Raw genomic sequence first — 21575 nt, 5'->3', positions numbered from 1 at the left:
TTATATTTATGTAAACACATATTCCATTTAAGGGGATCCTACTCCAAGCAAGCGCAAAAGTCAATCCACTGGACGAAAAGAATATCCATCTCTAGACCGACTGGTAGCGTCTTCTACGGGAACTATTCCCAAAGCGCTGCACAGGAATACGGCGGAGGCAGCCTTGCAAAGCCCGACGATGACTCAAAAACCTAGTTGTTCCGAGGCTCCTATTGCTGGTGAAAAAATAAAACCTGTTGAAGAGCACTTATCACAATCTGCGGCCAAAAGACATCATCGCATAAGCGGATCAAAAGCCCATCAAAATACACCTGGGCCCAGCTTACGCCGTAAAGACATTCCAGCCCCTCCACCGCCTTCTCCAGCTACTTATTCCGACCTTCAGGAGCTCAAGGCAAATATGGAGGGTCTTCAGGACGATACGAATTCTCGAAGTTTAGAAGGAGACACACATAATTTAATAGCTGGCGAACAGTCGGATCAAACTCAGAAAAATTGCTCAATCGGTACTCTAACTAGTGCCCTAGAGGCAAGTGCAGCAGACACAGATGACAACGACGTATTTTACGATGCGCGCAGCGAGGATTCTGTTGGTGGTATCTTGCCTTCGGAGGCTAGTGACATTTTAAAAATGGTAAGTTTGTGGTAGGAATAACATAATTAATTTCATGATTAATTTCAAAATGATAAAAGAAGATAATCGAATTTTTGCTCTTCGACTTAAAATTTTTTAAAATGTTCTTACAATTCTAATTCTTCTCTTTCTTTTTAACCTTCTAAGAAGTATTCAACAGTGTTAAGTTCCCTTCACAGTTCCAGATGTATAAATAGCTTAGTGCATTGATCAATAAGATTTTATTAAATTATTTTTTCAGAGTCCCTCTCACGTGATGACATCCTCACAGGCAGTTAAGGACTTTGCTAGCGAGAATAGCAAGGCCGTGATAGACATCGAAGAAGCGAATTCCGCCGAGGATATCGATTCTCCGTCTCCTGCTGCCCATGCGCCAGTAGGACGAGAGCGAGCGCCAATCGACGGCAGGCCGGAAGACATTGCTATCAATAATTGCAACGGCAAAGCTGAGACCTCCAATCGAGGGGTCGGGAGCCCAGCTGAAGCCGGGAGCGAGCAAAACTCGGTCACACGCTGTCGTCCAATCTCTCGCCAACCGTCGTCCATAGACACTGTGGGGGAAGATGGCGAAAAGGCAACCAAAACAAAACACGATGCTTCACCAGATATCCCCAGCCAACATGTTGGTCCAACATGTGTGGAGGGGCAACGCACAGCGGCCTCAGCAACAAATGTTGCTCGCAGAATCTCAACAACCACCAACGCTGGAAACACGAACGCCAGCACAGTCAAGTTGGAGCTTAGTTGCAAGACGGGAAACACGGATAGCGCAACGCTTGCGGTAGCGCACAGGTACGCGACTTTGTCTCTGTGTCTAAACCAATAATAAGTAGCTTAAAGTGACAGTAAATTATTGTGGCGATAGCGCAAGTTCAAGTGTAAGCATTAGGACACAGCTTTCACTTGTTGTCCATCGATGATACCAATACAGCCGGTTTTCGGGTTCAGTGGGTATATCAAGTGCTAGGGCGTCATGGTTCCCTGAATAACGCGGTTAAAAAAATCAAACAAGTAGTGAAATCAAGTGACAAATTGTCATTAAACAATGGATTGTCTTGAAAGTGCATCAATTGGGCTTGTGGAGCTGTTTGCATTCCGCGAGAGGGCAATCGTATGCGCAGCAGCTCCTGAGAGTTCTACTTTGCGCCACAACTGGTGTTACCTTGTGTTAGCCTCCCCTTAAAACTTCATTTTTAATGCGGGTGGCATCGAAGGTAAAATAAGATGTGCCAGCTGCTACCCCAATTCAAAACTCAGACAGCGCCTGGGGAGCAGGTCTAATTGGGACATAAATGCAATAAAGTAATTACTTAAATAAACAATCCCGATATCTACATACTACTGCCCTATCAGGAGTCTGTAGCGAACCCTTCGGTTTAGAATGATGTCCAATGTAAATTTATTTTCTTATAGGCCGACCTTATGTTTCTGATATTTTGTGAACACTGTCACCAACTTCTATATATTTTCCACCATCCGATTTAGCTATAAATTACTACACAATCCTCAATCGAGCTGTGGCTTTTGCCCGTTCCGCGACGTTCACGATGAATACTTCAACGAGACAATTTTGTCTTTTTATTTTGTAAATACAAACAATTTTTATTGTGCACACCCGCAGAACAAGAGTTTGCTCATTTCTGAAAATATAAAAAATGTTCAATGCCTGGTTTTACAGGAAATTATATATTTTATAATTTCCATTCTATCCGACTTTAGTTAACTATTATAAAAACAGGATAAGTTTTGTAAGCTGTTAAACCAATCTCAACTTGCAATGCAGATGTGCCATGAAAATAACATTACTGAAACATTTCGGGCGCATAGTAGTGAAATAACGAACGACCTTCAAAACCTTCAGGCCGAAAATGAAATGGTTTGTTGGCATTTCGCAATTGGACTACTGCAAATTGCATGCAGCCTACCTCTCGATAATTATGAAGCTGATCATTATGAGCACGGGCTGCAATTTGGTATAGAAAATGTGAAACTCGTTTCCTATGGCCGCAACTTCATTTGGTCATTGGCTTTTAGTCAATGCCGATACAGCTTAACCAACGCTACCACGGCTTTCAGCGAAGAAGCAGCTTCTGAGCTAGTAAAATGACTAGTTGGCTCTGGACGCAGTCGAAAGTGCAAGTTGACTAACAGGTATGCAAGATAATGCAATCGATTTGCTAGTACCCGTCCTCGCTCTCGTCTTGCAGCAGAGCAGGCTGAAGACAAGTGCAGCTTAACATGATTGAAAACCAGTTTTGTGATGCATGCCTCACTGTTTGTGTTTTTTTACGATATCCAAACCGGCAATTACTGCCTCTCAATAAACAGTGAGTTTTGTTTAAAAAAATGCAAACATTTTTAGTGAATGTTTTCGTTCTCTTTAAGTATTTAAAAACGAAAAAGGATCGTTTTATAGTGAATGGTTTGAAAGTTCTTATGTTTCATTGTTTGCTTTTTGAAAACATCGCTGCTAATGCAAATTAATTAAAATTTATATAAAAATTGTCGTGGGCTTTTTCCATTGCCTACGCACTAAAAAAACTCAAGATCATTACCTAATAGGGAACAGCCTGTTATTGGTATATTTATAATTCTCTAGATACCTGTTTTTCACTAGTGGTATATGATTTGAATTGGTAAATTATAATTTATGATCAAACTATTTAAAACACACAATTTCTAATTAAATGTTCGAAAAAAATGTATGTCTTGAAATACTTTATGCAGAAGTGATCATCGCCTTGATTGGTTTAAACCAACGAATAAGTTAAAGAAACAAATGAAGCTATTTTTATTTTTCTTAGTCCACAAGCAAGAAATATCATCGCTTCCGAAATGGAACTTCGTAGGCGTTATAACTCCTACTCAAGCAGAAAACTTGGCAGACTGAGGCAATGAACTGTGGATTTGAATTTTTGTTGGCATTTGACCATTTTGGAATGGCAAGTTTTTAATTGATTATAATCAAATTCCCTAATTGGAGCATTCGCCCATAACAGTTTTTTTTTTAGATTTGCGCTCTGAGCTTCTTGAGTTGTACGCATCTTTGCTTTAGTGTATTGCAGCCTATTAGGCATCTAAGCCACTTAAAAATTATGTCTCAGCAACATCATACAGGCGTTGCTAACCTAATCCAACCATAAAGAGGAAGTGAAATTCCGGCGAAAGCTGTTGGAGCTTGAGGGATACAATTATTGGCGCAAAAGCTATACATATATCCAGGAGTAAAAGCCTATCTGGACATTCCGTTTCATTAAGGACCGCTAAACCGATGTATACGTATAGTATACGGGTTCTTGTCCCATTTCAGAGAACTTTTATTTAGTTCCATTTTGTCATACAATTTTAAGTCTTCATTGAAAGGCAAAACCATACATTTGTAATTAATTTGCAATTGATTTCAAATTATTTTCGAGTGTCTTGTTCTTCGCGTCCGTCATTCCAAGTATTTTAGCAACATTGCCCCCACTTACTGCACAGTTCAGGGCCAAGCGTTAACAGCTTTTCAGTATTTGTATGTATGTATTTAGACCAAAGTGAGCACCTAAGTGAACACCGACGTTAGTAAAATTTTTGTTCGCTTGAAACTACTGGGAAGTGTACTTCGCTTAATTTCCGTCATCCATGCTCTGCAAAACCACCAGCACTGGCAGCAACAAGGCAATGCACTTACATCTGGTGAAACGGTCCAAGCTGCAATGCCAGTGCTTAATGCGGCATGTGCAGATGTCAACGAGTTCAGCGAGTGCTGAACCATGTTCCCGGACATTGAACCGTTATAGGAGCACCAACACTTGGCCTAGCTCGTTCGTCCTCGACATTAGCCCAGGCAGGCTGATTGCACTATGCAGAGCGATGCCCCTCGGTCGGATAAGTGTTTTAAGCCAATCCACCCTTAAAACTTACGCACTTATCGCTGAGTCTCAGTTTTCGGGCAAATTAAAGGGGCACATAAAATTCTAGAAAAATAAAAGCATGCTAAATTTTCAGTGACAAGACGCCTGATGTTACCAATCAGAATCTAACACATCCGAGACCACTAACCCGCCAGGACTACGCCTGCTTCGACTCCAGTGAGGCACACTCTGACGATAGTCACCTGACACGCGATTCCATTACCAGGGAGTCCCAGAATGATGAGCTCTCTTCATCAACACTTGAGAAACTAGACGTTAGCACTCTACCGCTGCCCGCTCTCCCCAAGCGTCGCCGCACTCGTTCCCGCACCAGTCCCTCGAAAAATCGACAGCAGCAGCGTCATGAAGGCATCGAAGACTCCAATGCGGTCGATGAAACACCGGCAGCAGCAGTTCAAAAGCCGGCGCAGCCTCGTCATCGAACAGTCACTTCAGAACTAAGCCTGCCAAATAGCAACACAGTTGGTCAGGATCAGAAACACCTCTCCGCCTTTCAGCAGTACGTTGCGAAGCGACGAGAGAGTCTCGAGACATCCAATCGTTGTTTTAACGAGAAACTCGAAAGGCGCAGAATGCACTACCATATGGGTGGTGGTATCGCCAGTGGAAACGACGCCTCTACTAATTTGAAGACTGGCTCAAACGGAGTACCCACTTATCTTTTTGGAGAACATTTCCACCGGGTGAGCGGCTATGGCCGGAAGTCCATATCGCCCGCGACAAACAAGGAGGAAATATTCCTGAACAAATCCGGCTGGGTACAGGTCAACACGATGCGTGGAAGTAACAAGGATGACAAGGACATTAGTCAACTCAGCTATGGTCAACAGAATGGAGGAAGCATTTATCCAGACAATGCTCGTGCACAAAATTCGGCGAGGGTGACTCTTCCGGATCGTGGGCAACGCTCAGAGCTGGCACGGCAGTCATTTATCAATCAGCACCAGCAACCCAATATAAGCCTAACTGAGGCCAAATTTGTCGGCTCTAAAGTGGAGGAGTTGATTCAGAGAAACGAAGCTCGTCTTAGTGGTTACTCCTCACGGGACCCTGCCCTCCGCCCGGGCTATCGGATTATCGACCCACAACTGGCCAACATTCTTAATGAGCGCCCAGGCTTTTTGCCAGTAAAGAGCCCGAACGATCTGGACTCCCCCATCACTCCGATTTTGTCGCCACCACTCGCATTTCAAGACAACAGCCGAAATGTTCGGCGACCGGAACGTCGAAAGACAGTTAGCCAGCAAGTACCCCTGCCTTTACCAGTGCTGTTCCAGCCACAGGCCCAATTGGCCACTCAGCCCCAAAATAATGGGTCCGCCAAAGGCATGGTTTTCTCTCGCAGTTTTGAGTATGACACACGTCGTCCCACGCCCACCGACAGCTATGTAGAGACGTTTTCCCGCAGCTTTGACGGAAACCTGTCAGAGCGTCCGCTAAACCTGACCGTTATAGCGGCCAGCAGGCAGCGCTCGCCCAATTTCAGCACTCTGACCGGCAACTCACCCAACTATCTGACTAAGCGGGAAAGTGGCGGTGGCAGCAGTGGCTCCCTTCGCAGTCGCGACAACTCTCCCAAATATCTGCATCCGCAGACGACAACGCCCCACTTGAGTGCATCTGTCAAGGAGGCGCCTCCTGTCTACAGCTCTGCTATGGCCACCGGGAGCAAGGCCAAGTATTCACCGCGCTCTCGTCATGAACGGACTGCAGAGCGTTCCAAGGTCCACGCTATTGGACGTTCTCGTAAGTCCCAGTTTAACCGCGTGGGAAGCGCCGGACCTTTGTTGGCGCATTCCAATACAAGCAATATAGGAATGTCCCGTTTTCGAAGCTTTGATACGTCCAAGAACCAGCGCCTCAATTCTTGTGACAGTGGCGCAAGATCAGGTTAGTAAACAGTTCAAACAACACAACAGCACAAGAAATACCGTTAAATGTAAAATCAACGTAAGACTCTCCTCATTCTTTTGCCAGTCACTGAGCCAGAATTTTTCAATTATAATTTATTTGACAGATCTTTCCAATGATGAGTTGGACAACGAAGATGGCGGCTTAAATGAGTTTCTCTCCACGGGCAGCCAAAAGTTTCCCAAAGCCGGATCGTGTAGTGTCAGCATCTCGCCGTTCAAGATGCAGCGCCAACGGTCCCTGACACCAGATCGAAACGACTCCCACAGCTCGTCCAGTAGTTTACGAAAGCAACGATCACTGACCCCGGAATCCATGTCCTTGACTCCAGAAGAGCGGCGCAAGAAGGGATCCCAGCTTTGTTTAAGCGGCTCTCGTCAGAACTTTAGTTCCAGAAGCAACACTTTAGACGTCCGCCAGCGGCACGAGGAAAAAACTCCAACCAACATATCAAGAAGCTCCTCCAGCTCAAGTTACAGTGGCGGCGACTCCAAGGAGCCCCTCAATACCGGTATAAACTCGACTGTAGTAGCCTCGTCCGCCGTTCCTGAAAGTAGTTCATCCAGCCATCGTCGAACAATGTCCAATAAAAAAGCGGAGCAGGAGCACCTAATTCGACGCTCGAGGTGGGTGAAATTGATTTGTTAACGTTTATACCATACCATAAATTAGGCATTTTTTCTTATAAAAGTAACAGAATACATTTTGAACATTCCCGATTTTTTTTACAGATCCTTGCAACTAAGCGAGCGCTCTCCGAACCGAACGCATAAATCGATTGTTAACGTTGGTGCTGTGTCCCCGCATCAGCAGCCCCTACATCGCTTGTCAGGAAGTAACTACTTCCCTCCCGCCATTCGAGCCTCTCCAGCTGGGGCTAAGATCCATGTCAACTCTGTGGCATCCAGCAACTCGATCAGAGTGCGACAAAGCGATGCGGACAAAGCGCTGTCTTTCGACTTCGACTACAACAACTACCATCGCAGAGGAGGGGCAAAGGGTTCAGTACGGACTGCTCAGACAAGTGGGAGCGGAGGGGACAGTGGACAGCCCCGCTCCTTTGACGACGACCTTTGTGAAGCTGTGCTAAACAACAACAACGGAAGCAATATAGGCGTAAGCGGGCAACGTTTCCAACAACATGCTTCCGATTCCGGGCACGCGTCCGTAGCCTCCACGTCCTCGTCACGCATGCGGAAATCCAATTCGCCCGGAAACGCATCAGCCATAGACGCATCACGATCTCCTCTGTCATCGGGGTCGTCATCTAACAATGTCCAGCAGCCAGTTAGACAATCGGGTAGTCCTCAGAGCTATGGAACACGCCTTTGCGATCACGAGCTTACCTATGAAATGCTGCGAAAATCACCGATCATTAACTTCCGCCGAGGAGACAGCGGTGACTTCGAGATGCCGGTGATGCTTCGGAATCGTGAAACCATCAACTCTGGTGGAAACAGCGAGCTCAACTTTATGAGCAACGAAACACGAATCTACGAACACCCTACAACGGTATTAAAGCCGCAGCGCTCTATCCGCCAAAGTCCAGGATCACGGGACGACCTTACCCTTGAGGTCGCGGTCGGAGTGGGTGGCGACTACACTTACAAGCAGCCAGCTACTCAACCGCATAGCAGCAGGTACTAATACATACATATGTACATCTGACGCATTCAGCATACTAAGCCTGCTAACTGTATATAACTGTATAGTATTCCTCGATGTTACCTCCTCACAAGCCGAAATCACAGGCTACCACTTGAACTAAACTTATTAACGCATTATACTCTAACACGACCAGAAAATTGTTTATAATACCAACTAATCTAAGTACTAACCGAATTAAAAACCTGTGCGGTGGAAGCAGCCTTAATTCTAAAAATAATTTTCCATACAAAAATGAATGGCCTAACGCAACTTTAAATAAATTGGATGTATAATATATCCAAGGTAAGCGGCCCTACCACTACGCTCCTACATCATGTATTGATGTCCTATCATAAAGTAAGAGTCAGGTTGAACGACAAAATAGGTATTATGGCTCAGGATTATGTATCTCGCATTGTTTCACAGCAGAAACGCAGAGTACCCAAAAACGGCAACCACCAAAAGCTGCAGCAAAACATTGGATACCTGCGACTATTGGCCACGTTGCTCGGCCTGTCAGGAAAGGAGTTCACTCGGAGAAATAAAAAAAGATCAGACCACGTCCAGCGCATCTGTCATCGAGCTGGATCATTTGCAGCCCCATGTTACATCCGTGGCCGTTAACAAAGATACTTCAGTTCTGAGCAAAAGGCAGTCACGTGTGGAAAAATCAAATTCGTCGTGGACCCTTTTGTGTAGCAGTATCGCCAGCGTGTGCCTTCTTTTGGACCAGACAGAAAGCGACTTGAATGCACACCAAGGGACAGCAGAGAAGAACATCACGGCCAGGTGAGATTTGCCCCTTGTAACGCCATTGATTGGCTCAAATCAACACACAATAAATTGTTTAGTTTTACTTTTCGGAAAAAATAATAGTTGCTTAAAAGTTAACATTTTAATGTACAGAATGAAACATGGATAATTAAAAAAAATGGATAAGTTTGATTTTTTATTTTTCAGAAATGTTGTAAACGAAAGTCATCACTGGATGGGTCGCAGTCGTTCTCTGCCAAGTCTGATGCTACCGGGATTCCAAATCGCGGGGTGAGATTCTTTCTTTCCATTTTTATATTTGGATATTTAAATTAGCATTTAAGATGTCTTTATGCCTTGGATCAATGTTTAATTATGCCCTTTAAGCCAAAAGTTTATTGGTGCGGTTTATTCTACATATCCGAATATTTAGTACATTCCTAGTGGTGCTAAATCTCTTATTATCAACAACTACAGTGGCTCCAAGCTTATTTCGTGCAAGAAAAAATCGAATTTTTAATTTGATACTGCTACTAAACCAGCAGAGGTATCAAAAAAATTTAAACGCAGTAATGTTAAGAATGTCGCATATTATTAAAATAATAACAAAAGTTTTTACTAATTTAAAAAACAAAAGAATTTTTCATACAAAAACTAAAAAATAGGGCAGCTCCGACGCACAAGCTTATTTCGTGCAAGCACTTTAAGGGTTAATAACTCTAAACTAGGACTTTTAAATCCATTTTTTTTTCTTAATACTAGTAAAAATATATTAACAAAAGCATATTTATAAGTTTTCGAGGTTGGGGGCACCCAAAAATTACGGATTAACGAGGATTTTTAAACTATGGCGCCACGAATAATAGTCAATAGTTTGTTGAGCAAAGCGAATTAGTCCTTAAACATTTTAAGGATGGGAAAACCCAGGAAAAGGTTGCCTCAAGCCCTAGTACAAACCCATACATAACCCAAACGCTTTTTTACGAAAATCGGGGGGCAGAAAGGGGCGGTAATGCACCGAACAAAATTTTTAATGACCAGGAGGAGAGACGTATTGTCCCAAAAGTGAAGGAAAACCCCAAGCTTTGTACCAATTTTTCTTTCAAAATAGTTGAATATTTATTGGCATCCATGATTCCGTCAATAAAAACCAAATTTCCGGCGCCGGACACAGTAATACATGCCCAAACTATAGCATGACCACCGCCGTGCTTAGCCGCTGATTTTTTGTTTTTTGAATGTAGCTCTGTATTGGGACGCCGCCAAACATATTTCCTCCTCTGGGACCCAAATATATTACATTAGGACATTCGTCCACAAACATAACGTCTTTCCAGACCAAAATCGGACTAGTTTCAAGTTCCCTGGCGAATTTGACGCGCGCCAACTTATTTTTAGCACTTATAAAGGGCTTTTTTCTAGGAACTCGACCATTAAAGTTATGGTTCTGTAAAATGTTCCGAACTGTACCTGGGCAACATTTTTTGCCCATTTCGTTCTCGATCTCCTCAACTATTTTTGGAGCCGATAGCTTGGGGTTTTCCTTCACTTTTGGGACAATACGTCTCTCCTCCTGGTCATTAAAAATTTTGTTCGGTGCATTACCGCCCCTTTCTGCCCCCCGATTTTCGTAAAAAAGCGTTTGGGTTATGTATGGGTTTGTACTAGGGCTTGAGGCAACCTTTTCCTGGGTTTTCCCATCCTTAAAATGTTTAAGGACTAATTCGCTTTGCTCAACAAACTATTGACTATTATTCGTGGCGCCATAGTTTAAAAATCCTCGTTAATCCGTAATTTTTGGGTGCCCCCAACCTCGAAAACTTATAAATATGCTTTTGTTAATATATTTTTACTAGTATTAAGAAAAAAAAATGGATTTAAAAGTCCTAGTTTAGAGTTATTAACCCTTAAAGTGCTTGCACGAAATAAGCTTGTGCGTCGGAGCTGCCCTATTTTTTAGTTTTTGTATGAAAAATTCTTTTGTTTTTTAAATTAGTAAAAACTTTTGTTATTATTTTAATAATATGCGACATTCTTAACATTACTGCGTTTAAATTTTTTTGATACCTCTGCTGGTTTAGTAGCAGTATCAAATTAAAAATTCGATTTTTTCTTGCACGAAATAAGCTTGGAGCCACTGTATATAGCTTGAGCTCTCTCCTTATTGTGAAACAAATATACCGACGTTCATGCCGCAACCTCCTAGGACGTGCCATGTCGTAAGTTCAACGACCTTCATATTTATCTTTCTCAACTGTAAACACACATATGTACATACATATTGCATGTATGCGCATAGATTCAAACATGGTGCTTGGTTCCTCCTCTATCCATCATAGACTCTTCCCTAACCATCTTCCATTTTCCATCAAGAACTCTCGACCTCCGCCCTTTTAAATAGTCCATTAATAAGCGATGAGGCTGTATAGGAGGAGTCGTGCTTTTGTGCCATTGGTATATAGCATAAGCTAAATAAAGACAGGTCGGACACAAATGGCTTATTTCTCACGGAATATCTGCAAGCTTTCCCGTTTCCTTAATGCTTCTTTAAATCTAACTTAATAACATGGCATACATTTCGGCTGTGAATTACTTTAAAGCTCACGTTAATATCATGTCAAAAAAGTTTTGCAGTATTTTCGCTAGCCTTTAGTCAACAGAAATCAAAGTAGATTTGGAAATTATTCATTACCGCCCAGATTTTATTACTTAAATGGCACATACCACAAACAAACTCCAAATATTCTTGGAAAGGAAAAACCCCCAATAAAGGTGGTGCTTGTGCTCTACGGGACTCTTGTATAACGTAGGGTGGACTAGTATATTTTGGTATTTTTCCATGTGCCAGAGGTAATTTTTTTATGCGCTCGTGTGGTCACACTGTTAAGAAAAAACAATAGCTGAGCAGACGTGAAAAAATGCACTTATTTAAAAAAAAAAATACGGTTCGCGCGTTTGCACCCCTCATCGTTATTTAGTGTGTCTATTAGGAATTATTAAACATACTAGAAGTTAATCAAATTCCAAGCTATGTAAACGAGACATTTTCTCGCCGCTCGAAATTAGTATCGAGTGTAAATAACAGCTACCGAAAGAATCCGTGCATTTGTGAGAAACAATCGTCTTGCCGGTCACCAAACACCAAACGTGGGCGTCCGCGTGTGTGTATACATACTCAGGAACGCTTGGACAGAAGCCAAAATCTGCCAACGCATAGAGAATGGAACAACGCAAATAGCGCATCTAAATAAGAACCATAAGTGAAAATCAATAATACCAAAGAAAAGCGAGCAAAGTTTATTACGCAAAACGGCGAGAGCAAAAATGTCTACAAGGACAATGAGTTTGCCTCAGGCTGCGCAGGCAGCGGGCACCGAGGATTCCAGGGCCACCGATTTCGATGAGTCCGCCGTCGTGAGCGTGCAGCGGAGGGAACTTGTAACACCCCCGCCTTCCAGCGGAAGTGCGGATGTTTACGCCAGCCGCGTTTCTCACACCACATGGTACTTGCCCGTGGAAGATCCACTGTTGTTCCCCATATCTGCCGGTTCTAGAGAATGCAATGAATCCAACGCAACGACGGCTGCAAGAGTCCAGGAAGCGGACGCAGCTGCCGATTCATCAACGAGCACGAGTGGCGAGTAAGTTTGTTCCACAAAGGTTGGATTTTGCCAACGATTAGTAAAATTTATAAATATTTTTACACGACAAATGACTAGTATCATTGTTTTTATTTTTATTTTCAAACGTCAGCTTTAAAAGATCTTTTCATTTCAATTCTTTACAACACACACATCTTCCTCCTCCTTTACACATCTTCCTCAAATATATTCTGAATTATCAACAAAAAAATAAGAAGTATTTAAATGTCACTATAAAAAAATTACCGATGTACATATATTGTTATATAAAGTTATCTTTACAAATATTTAAATAGTACGTTAAAGCTTAAATATCAGTTATCAACCACATAGTTGCTATTTTGTAACCTTAACCTTTATAATCTTTTAGAAAAAATTTGCGGCTCATTGAACAGATATTTTTAACATCTAATTTTTGGCTGAGTGCCTGTTGACTTTTTCTCCATTGCTCTCGCTTGCTGTTTTTCTTAGTTAATCAGCCGAACATAATTTTCTATTATTTTGTTGAAGCCAATGGACGCCGAGTAAGAGCTTAAGCCAATGTCCGCCCTGGTTTAACTCTTTTTGGAAGCATGGGATCAACCAAATTTGTTATGTTTATGGATTACTAATGTGTGCAAAAATGGTATCATATGCTTATATATATATATATATGTCGGGACTTTTAAACAAATATGAATATTAATTATTTCTCGCAAGTAAAGTATGACTTGAAACTTTAATGGTGACTGATAAATGTGACAGCGCATTGTGTTCAAAGGGGGCACTCAATTTTTTCAAGAAACGTGACTAGTTTACTGGTCATCGTGTTGTTTTTAAAAAATATCCTCTTTTTCAATTTTTTTAAATTCAATTTTAATTTTTTTGCGGGATTTGCAATCCTATCCAACCTAAAATCCAAGCTTTTTAGAAAGACCCACATTCCTGACTCATTATACTCCAGCTGCAGTATACTTATAATTTGCTGTCGGATATCGCAGAAATTACTCTTTGTGTGACTAAATATGTTTAATTTATTGTCGAGAGTATGATTATAATAATTACTCGAAACCAACTCTTTTCCAAAATGTGTTTAATATTTTATATTTGTCACTCCCTAATTTCAAACCTAGACTAACAAAAATTATGCGCATTCCATAGAGTAAAACCAATTTTCACAATTGACCTCTCGTTAAATATTTTGACTAGCACTGGAAAGTTGTGTTTGGACACGAAATCATTTGGATATAATAGTGTTTAATATTGCCACCCATACTATTCCAAAAGCATTTCAGGTATGGGGAAAGTTATTGCGCTAAGGCAACCACCACATCAGCTGACCATGCGTTACTGAGTGTGCTGGAACTGTATAACTGTATTATTTTCTGCATATCAAAACAACAAAGTTATGTAGCTCGATACTCTGTGGGTAAATAAAACATCAAGGGAACTATTGCAATGAATCTTGCTTGCTTTCTTCTTTGAAGTATACTCGTCATTCATTAATTCTAAGACTCGAAAGTTTGATAAGTTAATTTAGGATCAAAAAGAAAATCAAAGTATCGTGTTAGAAGCCAGATGATCCATGGGTCAGCTTTCAGTGGCGCACGCTATATCCTTAAAATAGTCAAACCAAAGGTGCATTTGCACTTTTTTTGGAGTATTTGTTTAGGCAGGGTCGGAAAGGGAATTCATCAAATTATATATATTTTTTATTTTATTCATGGTTAGAGGGTAGCACGGTTTTCTTCCTGTAAAGAAACTTTTGTCTTTCTCGTCTGCAAAACTCAGAAAAACGATGATTAAAAATTGTTCAAAACATTTCAGCTGTATGTCCAAGGCCGAATTTAAAAATAGTCAGATGACTATGTTTTTAAAGCATTATATAAACTTTTTCTAAGCGGTACAGGTGTGTATCACTTCTTCAGTTTAAGTCATTAAGCAACTGAAGTAAATGTTCTATTCTATGTGGCTAGATTTTTACATTACACCTTTTAAGCAATCAGTAGCCCATATGGTGTGTTGCCCCATCCTCGGTTGATGTGCATCTGCCATCGCCTTGTTGTTTCTTGGCTGCGATGCTATTTATGAATCGTTTAGAAACGAACTCTTTTCTTGTGGTTTATACACAAATACATTTGTGTACCTTTGCTGCCCTTTCGTTTTCTTAGTTTTTTTTTTCCATTGACTGAAGCAGCGTTAAGTCCATTGAATAAAATGTTTTAAAATTTTATTTCTGCATACGTTTTCAGATGTACATGAAAAATAAGAAGTAAATTATCTTTTTCTCGAGTTCCCTTCTAGTAGTCACTTTGGATTCGGCAAACTTGGTAATCCTCAGTCCTCTCAGTCTTTAGAGAGAACTAAAAATTATATCAGATCAATTTTCGTTATAGCTGTAACGGTTATGTACATTTTGAGTTGCTTCCTGCCTATCTCGGTTACATATAGGGAAGCAAATTCTCTCCGCCGACCTTAACACTATTTGTGTGTGTTTAATCAGTCTTTTAAAAAATGTACTGTCGTTATCAGTAAAAACTGTCTAAGCTCTTCTTGAATACGCTCAACAAGAGTACTTAAACTGATTAATTTTTTAATGTCGACTATATCAGTTCATAAATTTGCGTATACAAAACAACAGTTATCAACAAATCCGTTTAAAAGATGGAAAAAAAATTTCATCTTTGTTATATGTTTAGCTTAATTAATTTCTCTAACTTCTTACAGTCTGAACATGAATATATGTGTTCTCTTAATATTGCTAATGAGAAAAACTTCGATTTTAAAAGAACTTTACCATGGTATAACTATGTGAATCTACAAATATAACGCCGTCAGTGATTAATAGAGACTCGGAGAACCTGTCGTGCGAAAGAAGTAGAAGAGCTATATGTCTGGCATAAAAAGTAGTGAATTCTGGTCCAGATAGTATCTACTCCTTGCCAAACAGAGCATGTCGGAATACTTTCTTTACCCGCATGGTAATAAAATTAAAATTATGTTTAATTTCTCGTTAGTCTTGTAAGTATTATTAGTTGCAATAATGTAATGTAATGTGTTTTGTTTTCATAATAAAAATTTTAACATGTTTTACATGCTCCTGGTCCCTAAAAAGTGTAAGTGGAAACGGTTTCCTACCGACTTCCTCTTCGCGCCTCTCCTGTTCAGATAGTGATAGTAAATGGGCCCAATTCTCCGCGTTGCAAACCTACCTGTCTCTTCACAACAGTCAAGCAAAAACCGGTCCGCTGTTAACGTTAGTTGCAGTTCCAGCTTATGCATCTGCCGGTGCCTTATACTTTGCAATTTAAGCAGTTTCACTCCCATTATACAGATTCCTAGATCAAATCACCAACCTTTGAGCTACATTTATAAAAGCCAAGACTTATCTTTGGATTTAGATCGAGATTCTTCAGTTTAGATCGACTCACCCTTAGACCTTTATAATTATGTTATCCGGTTTATTTTCCAGACGTCTCGGGTATTTCCTGTCCTGTACTACTTTTCAATAGTCAAAGATTTCCACTCTTAAAAAAAAGTGGCTAAAAATTTCTTGCAGCTCAGAGAGAAAACACGAGTTCATCGTAGTTGCAATGTCCTTCAACAAGACCTTGATTTAATATTTAGCCAAACTAAAGTGTACTGTCAGGTCCACCAAAAAAATGGTTTTCATTATCAGATAATATATAATGCTTTCCAAAGTATATAAATTATTTACAGTCACATGGCATCGAAGATCATACTGAAGCACAAAAGAAGGAGTGGCAGGACTCAAAACCGGTCTGATGCTACCAGCGGCAGATGTTTTCTAGCTCGCTCCTTACTGGCTGACCCTTATCCTTATTGAGTCAATCCACTCATTTGAGACGTTTTCGATTTTAATAACGATCTGAAAAGAGATCAGCAACTAAACCATCTTTGAACAAGAAAGAAACTTAGCCAAAGCTAACTAGCCAATCAAGCAAAAGTATAAAGTATAAATTATAAAATCCAAAACGTCAAACACATGTGTGTGTATATACTTTTATCTATATAATAAACTTGATTCTTTCGCGAATTCCAGTTTACCAAGCTGCATGGGAAATAGTTTTTGACACTAGAAGTCTTTGCATTACTATTAACTATTTTTCTACAAAGCATAAGTGTTGATCAGGATCACCAGCCAGATCTGGGCACAGCTGTCACTGTACTTGACTGGACTCAATAGCACCATCCACCATCAAAATGCAACACTACTTTAGGCATGCCAAACTCACTCATATTAAACATCTGCCTGTCTTTTGAGAGAAGTTGAGTGCAACAAGCAGATGGGTACCCTTACCCTTACCTTCTGCGCTACTAGGATCAGTCTGTCCTTGCACTACGAACCTAACGCATACGAACATCGGAAATTTGTTGACACTACTTCGGCACCAAATTGAAATCATCAAGTAGATATCGCTTCGTTAAATCAGTGAAATAGTTTAATTTTGGTTTCATATGTGTTCACATTTGGTCAACTCGGTTTAGTGTGGCAAAGTTCGAATCGTCTTACGCGGCAAATGTGAAAGGTAGCAAAGTGGCGAAAAACAGGCATCAAGCCAAACATGGTCATTAAAAAGCTGATTAAAATTTACAGTGTTCAAAGAACTCCATTTTACAAGCACCGTGCGCGGAGATTTTATCCTGTCATTATGAAGGGTCGAAGGTATTCTACATTGCAACGGTGAGCCAATTTTTCGAAAATCACCCAAGAATGAGAGCTCGTACTGAACCACTCCATATTGTGATCAAGCCATCATCACGTTCCTCGAAGTCCACATTAATTAAACTTTACCTGACTTAACGGTGACCAAATAAAGAGCGGTCAATGGTGATAGGTAAAGTCCATAGACAACGCAGCCGGAAACTGAGCCCTGGATCTCTTTCTTCTAGCTAGGCCTTCTCTCTCCACGTTTCTGTTGATTCCTAGTATCCCACCCTATGCATCACCACGGGCCTTTTCTGCCATTTTAGCGTCGTTTTTGTTTTTGTATGCGAGGAATTCCCAGAATTTACGGTGTTTGCTTAAAATAAACATACGGAAATGAAATTGGCCAATGTTATTTTGGATTTGGTTTGCGCAGACTGCACTAGGATTACCTTCTCTCCCAGTACGAAAATTCCTTATGAGCATTTTCAGTGCCACCTGCTTTTTGAGTTGTAGTATATACCTGCGCGTACTAAAGGGTCTATGTAGAGTGGCGCAACATCAAACCACGGAAACAGTGTCTATGAATCTGATAATTGCTTTGTAAACTGAACCCCTTTCCTGTCGAGTTCAAACTACCTGATCGATTATTGTAGGCGGCCCAAAATGTATAGCAGGACTTTACAAGGCCACGGTTTCTTGTACTAAAGGAAATATATTTCGTATATTTTCAGAATTCCCCGAACTGGAAACCACGGAATAAAGACAAACGCAGGATTCGCTGGTAGCTTGGTAAGTATCTAAAAAATTCACTTTCACTTATTTTTTGATTAAGACAGAATTCCTTGGAGAACGTTATATTGTTGATTTAGTGCAACAAATTGTGTGACCCTCTTGAAACATACTGGTGAACTCTTGAACCATTGTCAAACCCAAGCTTACTCCAAAATACGGTTATGAGACCCTCTAGTCGTCCTACAAGAAATACAAGGTTCAATATACTGATTACATCGCTGATTTAGATGCTAATATGATTTTATATGACTTTTTCATATAAAGGCATATCGAATTACAAATTATCAACGCTATAACCGCAAAAACATATTATTGTTCATAATAGGAAATTTCTTACTGCTCTCTATAAGAGAACTGCCAACTCTGTTTTCAAGTCGATCATGGTAATCGCATCCGAATCGTGTTGGGTATCTAGGTTTTGGTAACAAAACGTCGTGGATAAGCCAGAAATTCGCTGTCTGCAAAATGTAATTGTAAACGTTACTAGTTGAGTGAAGGTAGAATGAAGCGTTTTTAGACCATATAAACTATATTATTATTGTAACATATAAACACATCATGAAGTATTTTGTTGCGAAAAATTCCAATAGGGTTTAGGTTTCCCAGCCATAAGCCTCTAACATCCTGCTGTTCTCCCAGTGCCTTTGTGCTACGTAGTCAATCTCGAGGCCAAAGTAAATCACTGAAGACAAAACATTTCAACTGCAGATACACATTCGCAAAGGCATCGGGCTCTTGCAAGTTCGCAGACAATGTGTTGACCCCGCACGGTCCATGCAACAATGGCAGACAAGAGATGCGGCATGAGGCAACGGCTCGTGCTGTGCCATTCCTTCGCTAATGTAATCAAACCACTTCAATTCAGTCTCCTGACAATGGAGCTCTCAGATATAGTTAATATCACAGCCTTTATGTCCCTAAATGCAATATACCCAACTAAAAGAGGTCTGCCACCCACTTACAACCGGACGACAACAGTACTCGCATTTCACATTTGCAAGTGTCGTTGCCGGCAATCGCGGACTATCAGTTCTAAGATATCGCTTCAGCCGGTTACACCTGCCAGTGCTACATGCTAAAGTCCCGCCAGGTCGCAAGAACCCAGAGGTCTAAGAAATAACTGATAACACCAACGCTCATGGAAACCTATGGCCTAATTAAATTCTGGGACTTCGATACGGGCGGCCCTGGAAGCGTGTCACAGTCCGCCAGGGGACAGGTGGGCTACGTTGTGCCCACTAATGATATCATGCCCGACGACCGTTGCTACAGATGGAAAACCCGTCTTCTTCAGGTCAGCCCTGCTGAGCATTTATTATAATATCAATAACTAATGACGTTGATTTTGGTTATACCACTCTATCACCCATCCTTTCGTCCCTTGATACTCTCTAAGTACACACATTTTCTCACATCAGTTTGTCAAACAAAAAAAAATATCCAAAAATTTGGATTGTTTGATTCTGAGGTATATATTGTGGCTCACGGGTATTGGCATGGACGTAGAAGCTTGCTATTCTTGTGATTACTGTTACTCAATTCTTACTCTCAGACCCAGAGACTGTGATTGCTGTTTTTCATATCATTGTTGTTATAATCCGAGCCCGCCGATACGCTGGCATAAAAAACTACGAAATGATAAGATATTTGTGGTTTCACGTCAAGAGCCGCATACCGTTGATGTCGAATCACTATGTAAGCGTTAGTGGCATAACTTTAGTTCGCGCATTTGCCAATTTTATATAAACATAAAATACAATAGAAGCAGTAATAAAACTACATTCTTTTTTTTCTTTCCGCCTTTGCAGTCACAGCAAATAAAGGCTGTCTCCAGTCCCACACTGACAGAACCGCTCTCAGAACCACCGCTACAGAAGCAAATTGATGCCACGGATGTTCCTGTCACAGGCATCACTGTCGAAAGTGCATGCGGAGGTCTGGGCGTCTTGCAGAAGTTTAAGCGCACTCTGAACAATTTGAACAGCAAGAATCAAATGCACATTTCTCCGTTGTCCCTAACGGCGACAGGCAGCAATCTGCCAAAGATTAAGACATTGCCAACCGCACCGACTGTATCCATCACAGCTCCAGCGACGACAACTGGCGAGACTGGAGCAGAAGGCGGAGATGCAAGCTCCGGAAAGTACCGATTTGGACCTCTCATCTGGCGAACTTCCAAAGAGCGCCGAAAGACGAAGTACAACCGTCGGGACAAGTGCAATTCCGGCGACTCGGGCATTCAGATCGAGTTAGAACAGGATGAGCAATACTCCCGCGCCATAGTCATGAGCGGCCAAGGAGAGACGAGCGTTTCAATATCTACAAATGGGACGTCTAGCATCGCGGACACTAAAATGAGAGCAATACGTCGAACTAACTCCGCCAAGGCAAGCAGCATTTTGGGACCTTTTATGATTAGAACCAAAATCGCTAAGAATATGGATATAAGGGAGTCTAACAAGGTTGAACGCGAAGCACCGGCGTCTTTGCCCATGCGATCGCTTAGCCAGCCAAGTGGCCTAGAGTCCTACGGCATGAGTCGTCCCGACCTTGAGGATAGCGATAGTGACAGTGTCGCATCAAACGAGGAAGGTAAGCTTACGGCATGGACTTCAAAACCCTGAATTGAATTGGAAAAACAGGCAACATTCACCAATGTCGTTTCCTTTTGATCCCCAACAGTCAGCTACTACCAAACTATTTATGCGGAGGTTCTCTACAACTTCACGGCCGGCGGACCGCAAGAACTGGGCTTGGAGCGAGGAATGCTTATTGAAATTTTGCGCAAGGAAGTTGGACCCTGGTGGTTCGGTCGAATTAAGAAGGAGGAAACCAATCTCGTAGAAGACATTTTGGGTCCTGAGCTTGGCTGGTTCCCCAAGGAGTTTGTGCGAGTTATTCACTATCCTGAGACGGATCTATTCTTTAACGCGCACAGGGCCGGTGTCGCTGAAGCTGAAGAGGCTGGTGGAGATGAAGAGTCAATTCCTGTTCCTGTTTCAACATTCGCCGAGGACACAGACGTTATCGTGACCACAAATCAAAGCAACGTTACTCTTATTGTCATTGAATCACCTACGACCTCGCTATGCGCTTCTGGTGTCGATCCAATTGCCCAGCTGGACCACAACACTATGCTACGCCGAAGCGCAGTTCGTGAACTGCTTGATACGGAGGTCAACTATGTCAAACTGCTGGCAGCCATTTGTGATGGGTAAAGAACCTAGTTAGGGGCAATCGTGATCAGATTTTAATTTTGTGTCCTACTTTAGGTACCTGCCAGCCATGAGCAAGCGCATCGATATATTCTCTCCAAATAGTATTCGTCTGATTTTTTCCAATATAATGGCCATTTATAAGTTCCAGCGAAAGTTTCTGGAGGCCTTGCGGCGAGGAATCGATCAAAACCAGATTGCTAAGGTTTTTCTCAAAATGGTAAGAACACATAGAGTTGTACCCTTGTGATAATCAGTTTTGAATAAATTGTACTTTCTGCAGCACAAAGGGTTTCTATGCTATTCCACATACTGCAACGCATATCCCCGAGCCCTAATTGAACTAGAGACTTACGACCGTGTAAAAGACGCTCGTACTATTTTGGACAAGTAGGTTGTTTTCAAAGCTTTGCT

The 21575-nt window shown here is 41.5% G+C and overlaps 1 protein-coding gene across 7 annotated transcripts in view; it reads left to right on the top strand.

Annotated features, from left to right (window-relative positions):
* Nucleotides 1–21575, top strand: part of LOC108104658 — a 28010-nt gene that overhangs the window by 3872 nt on the left and 2563 nt on the right. For 2 of the 7 annotated variants that reach the window (XM_017210840.2, XM_017210841.2), the window contains 12 exons: nucleotides 33–634; nucleotides 876–1426; nucleotides 4625–6441; nucleotides 6569–7088; nucleotides 7194–8102; nucleotides 8536–8898; nucleotides 9070–9153; nucleotides 17886–17943; nucleotides 19755–20538; nucleotides 20629–21160; nucleotides 21219–21381; nucleotides 21445–21551. In XM_017210840.2, the coding sequence (XP_017066329.1) occupies nucleotides 33–634; nucleotides 876–1426; nucleotides 4625–6441; nucleotides 6569–7088; nucleotides 7194–8102; nucleotides 8536–8898; nucleotides 9070–9153; nucleotides 17886–17943; nucleotides 19755–20538; nucleotides 20629–21160; nucleotides 21219–21381; nucleotides 21445–21551 (6490 nt within the window). Of the gene's footprint in view, nucleotides 1–32; nucleotides 635–875; nucleotides 1427–4624; nucleotides 6442–6568; nucleotides 7089–7193; nucleotides 8509–8535; nucleotides 8899–9069; nucleotides 9154–11756; nucleotides 12504–17021; nucleotides 17188–17885; nucleotides 17944–19566; nucleotides 19642–19754; nucleotides 20539–20628; nucleotides 21161–21218; nucleotides 21382–21444; nucleotides 21552–21575 lie in introns of those variants that run through there. The other 5 variants (XR_001772308.1, XM_017210843.2, XM_017210844.2 and 2 more) reach the window with 5 other exon arrangements.

Source organism: Drosophila eugracilis, unplaced genomic scaffold, assembly GCF_018153835.1.
Source record: "Drosophila eugracilis isolate 14026-0451.02 unplaced genomic scaffold, ASM1815383v1 contig_2088, whole genome shotgun sequence".
In the NCBI taxonomy this organism is placed as follows: Eukaryota; Metazoa; Arthropoda; class Insecta; order Diptera; family Drosophilidae; genus Drosophila; species Drosophila eugracilis.
Note: the sequence above shows the minus strand (reverse complement) of the source record. Positions and strands in the feature narration are given on the sequence as shown.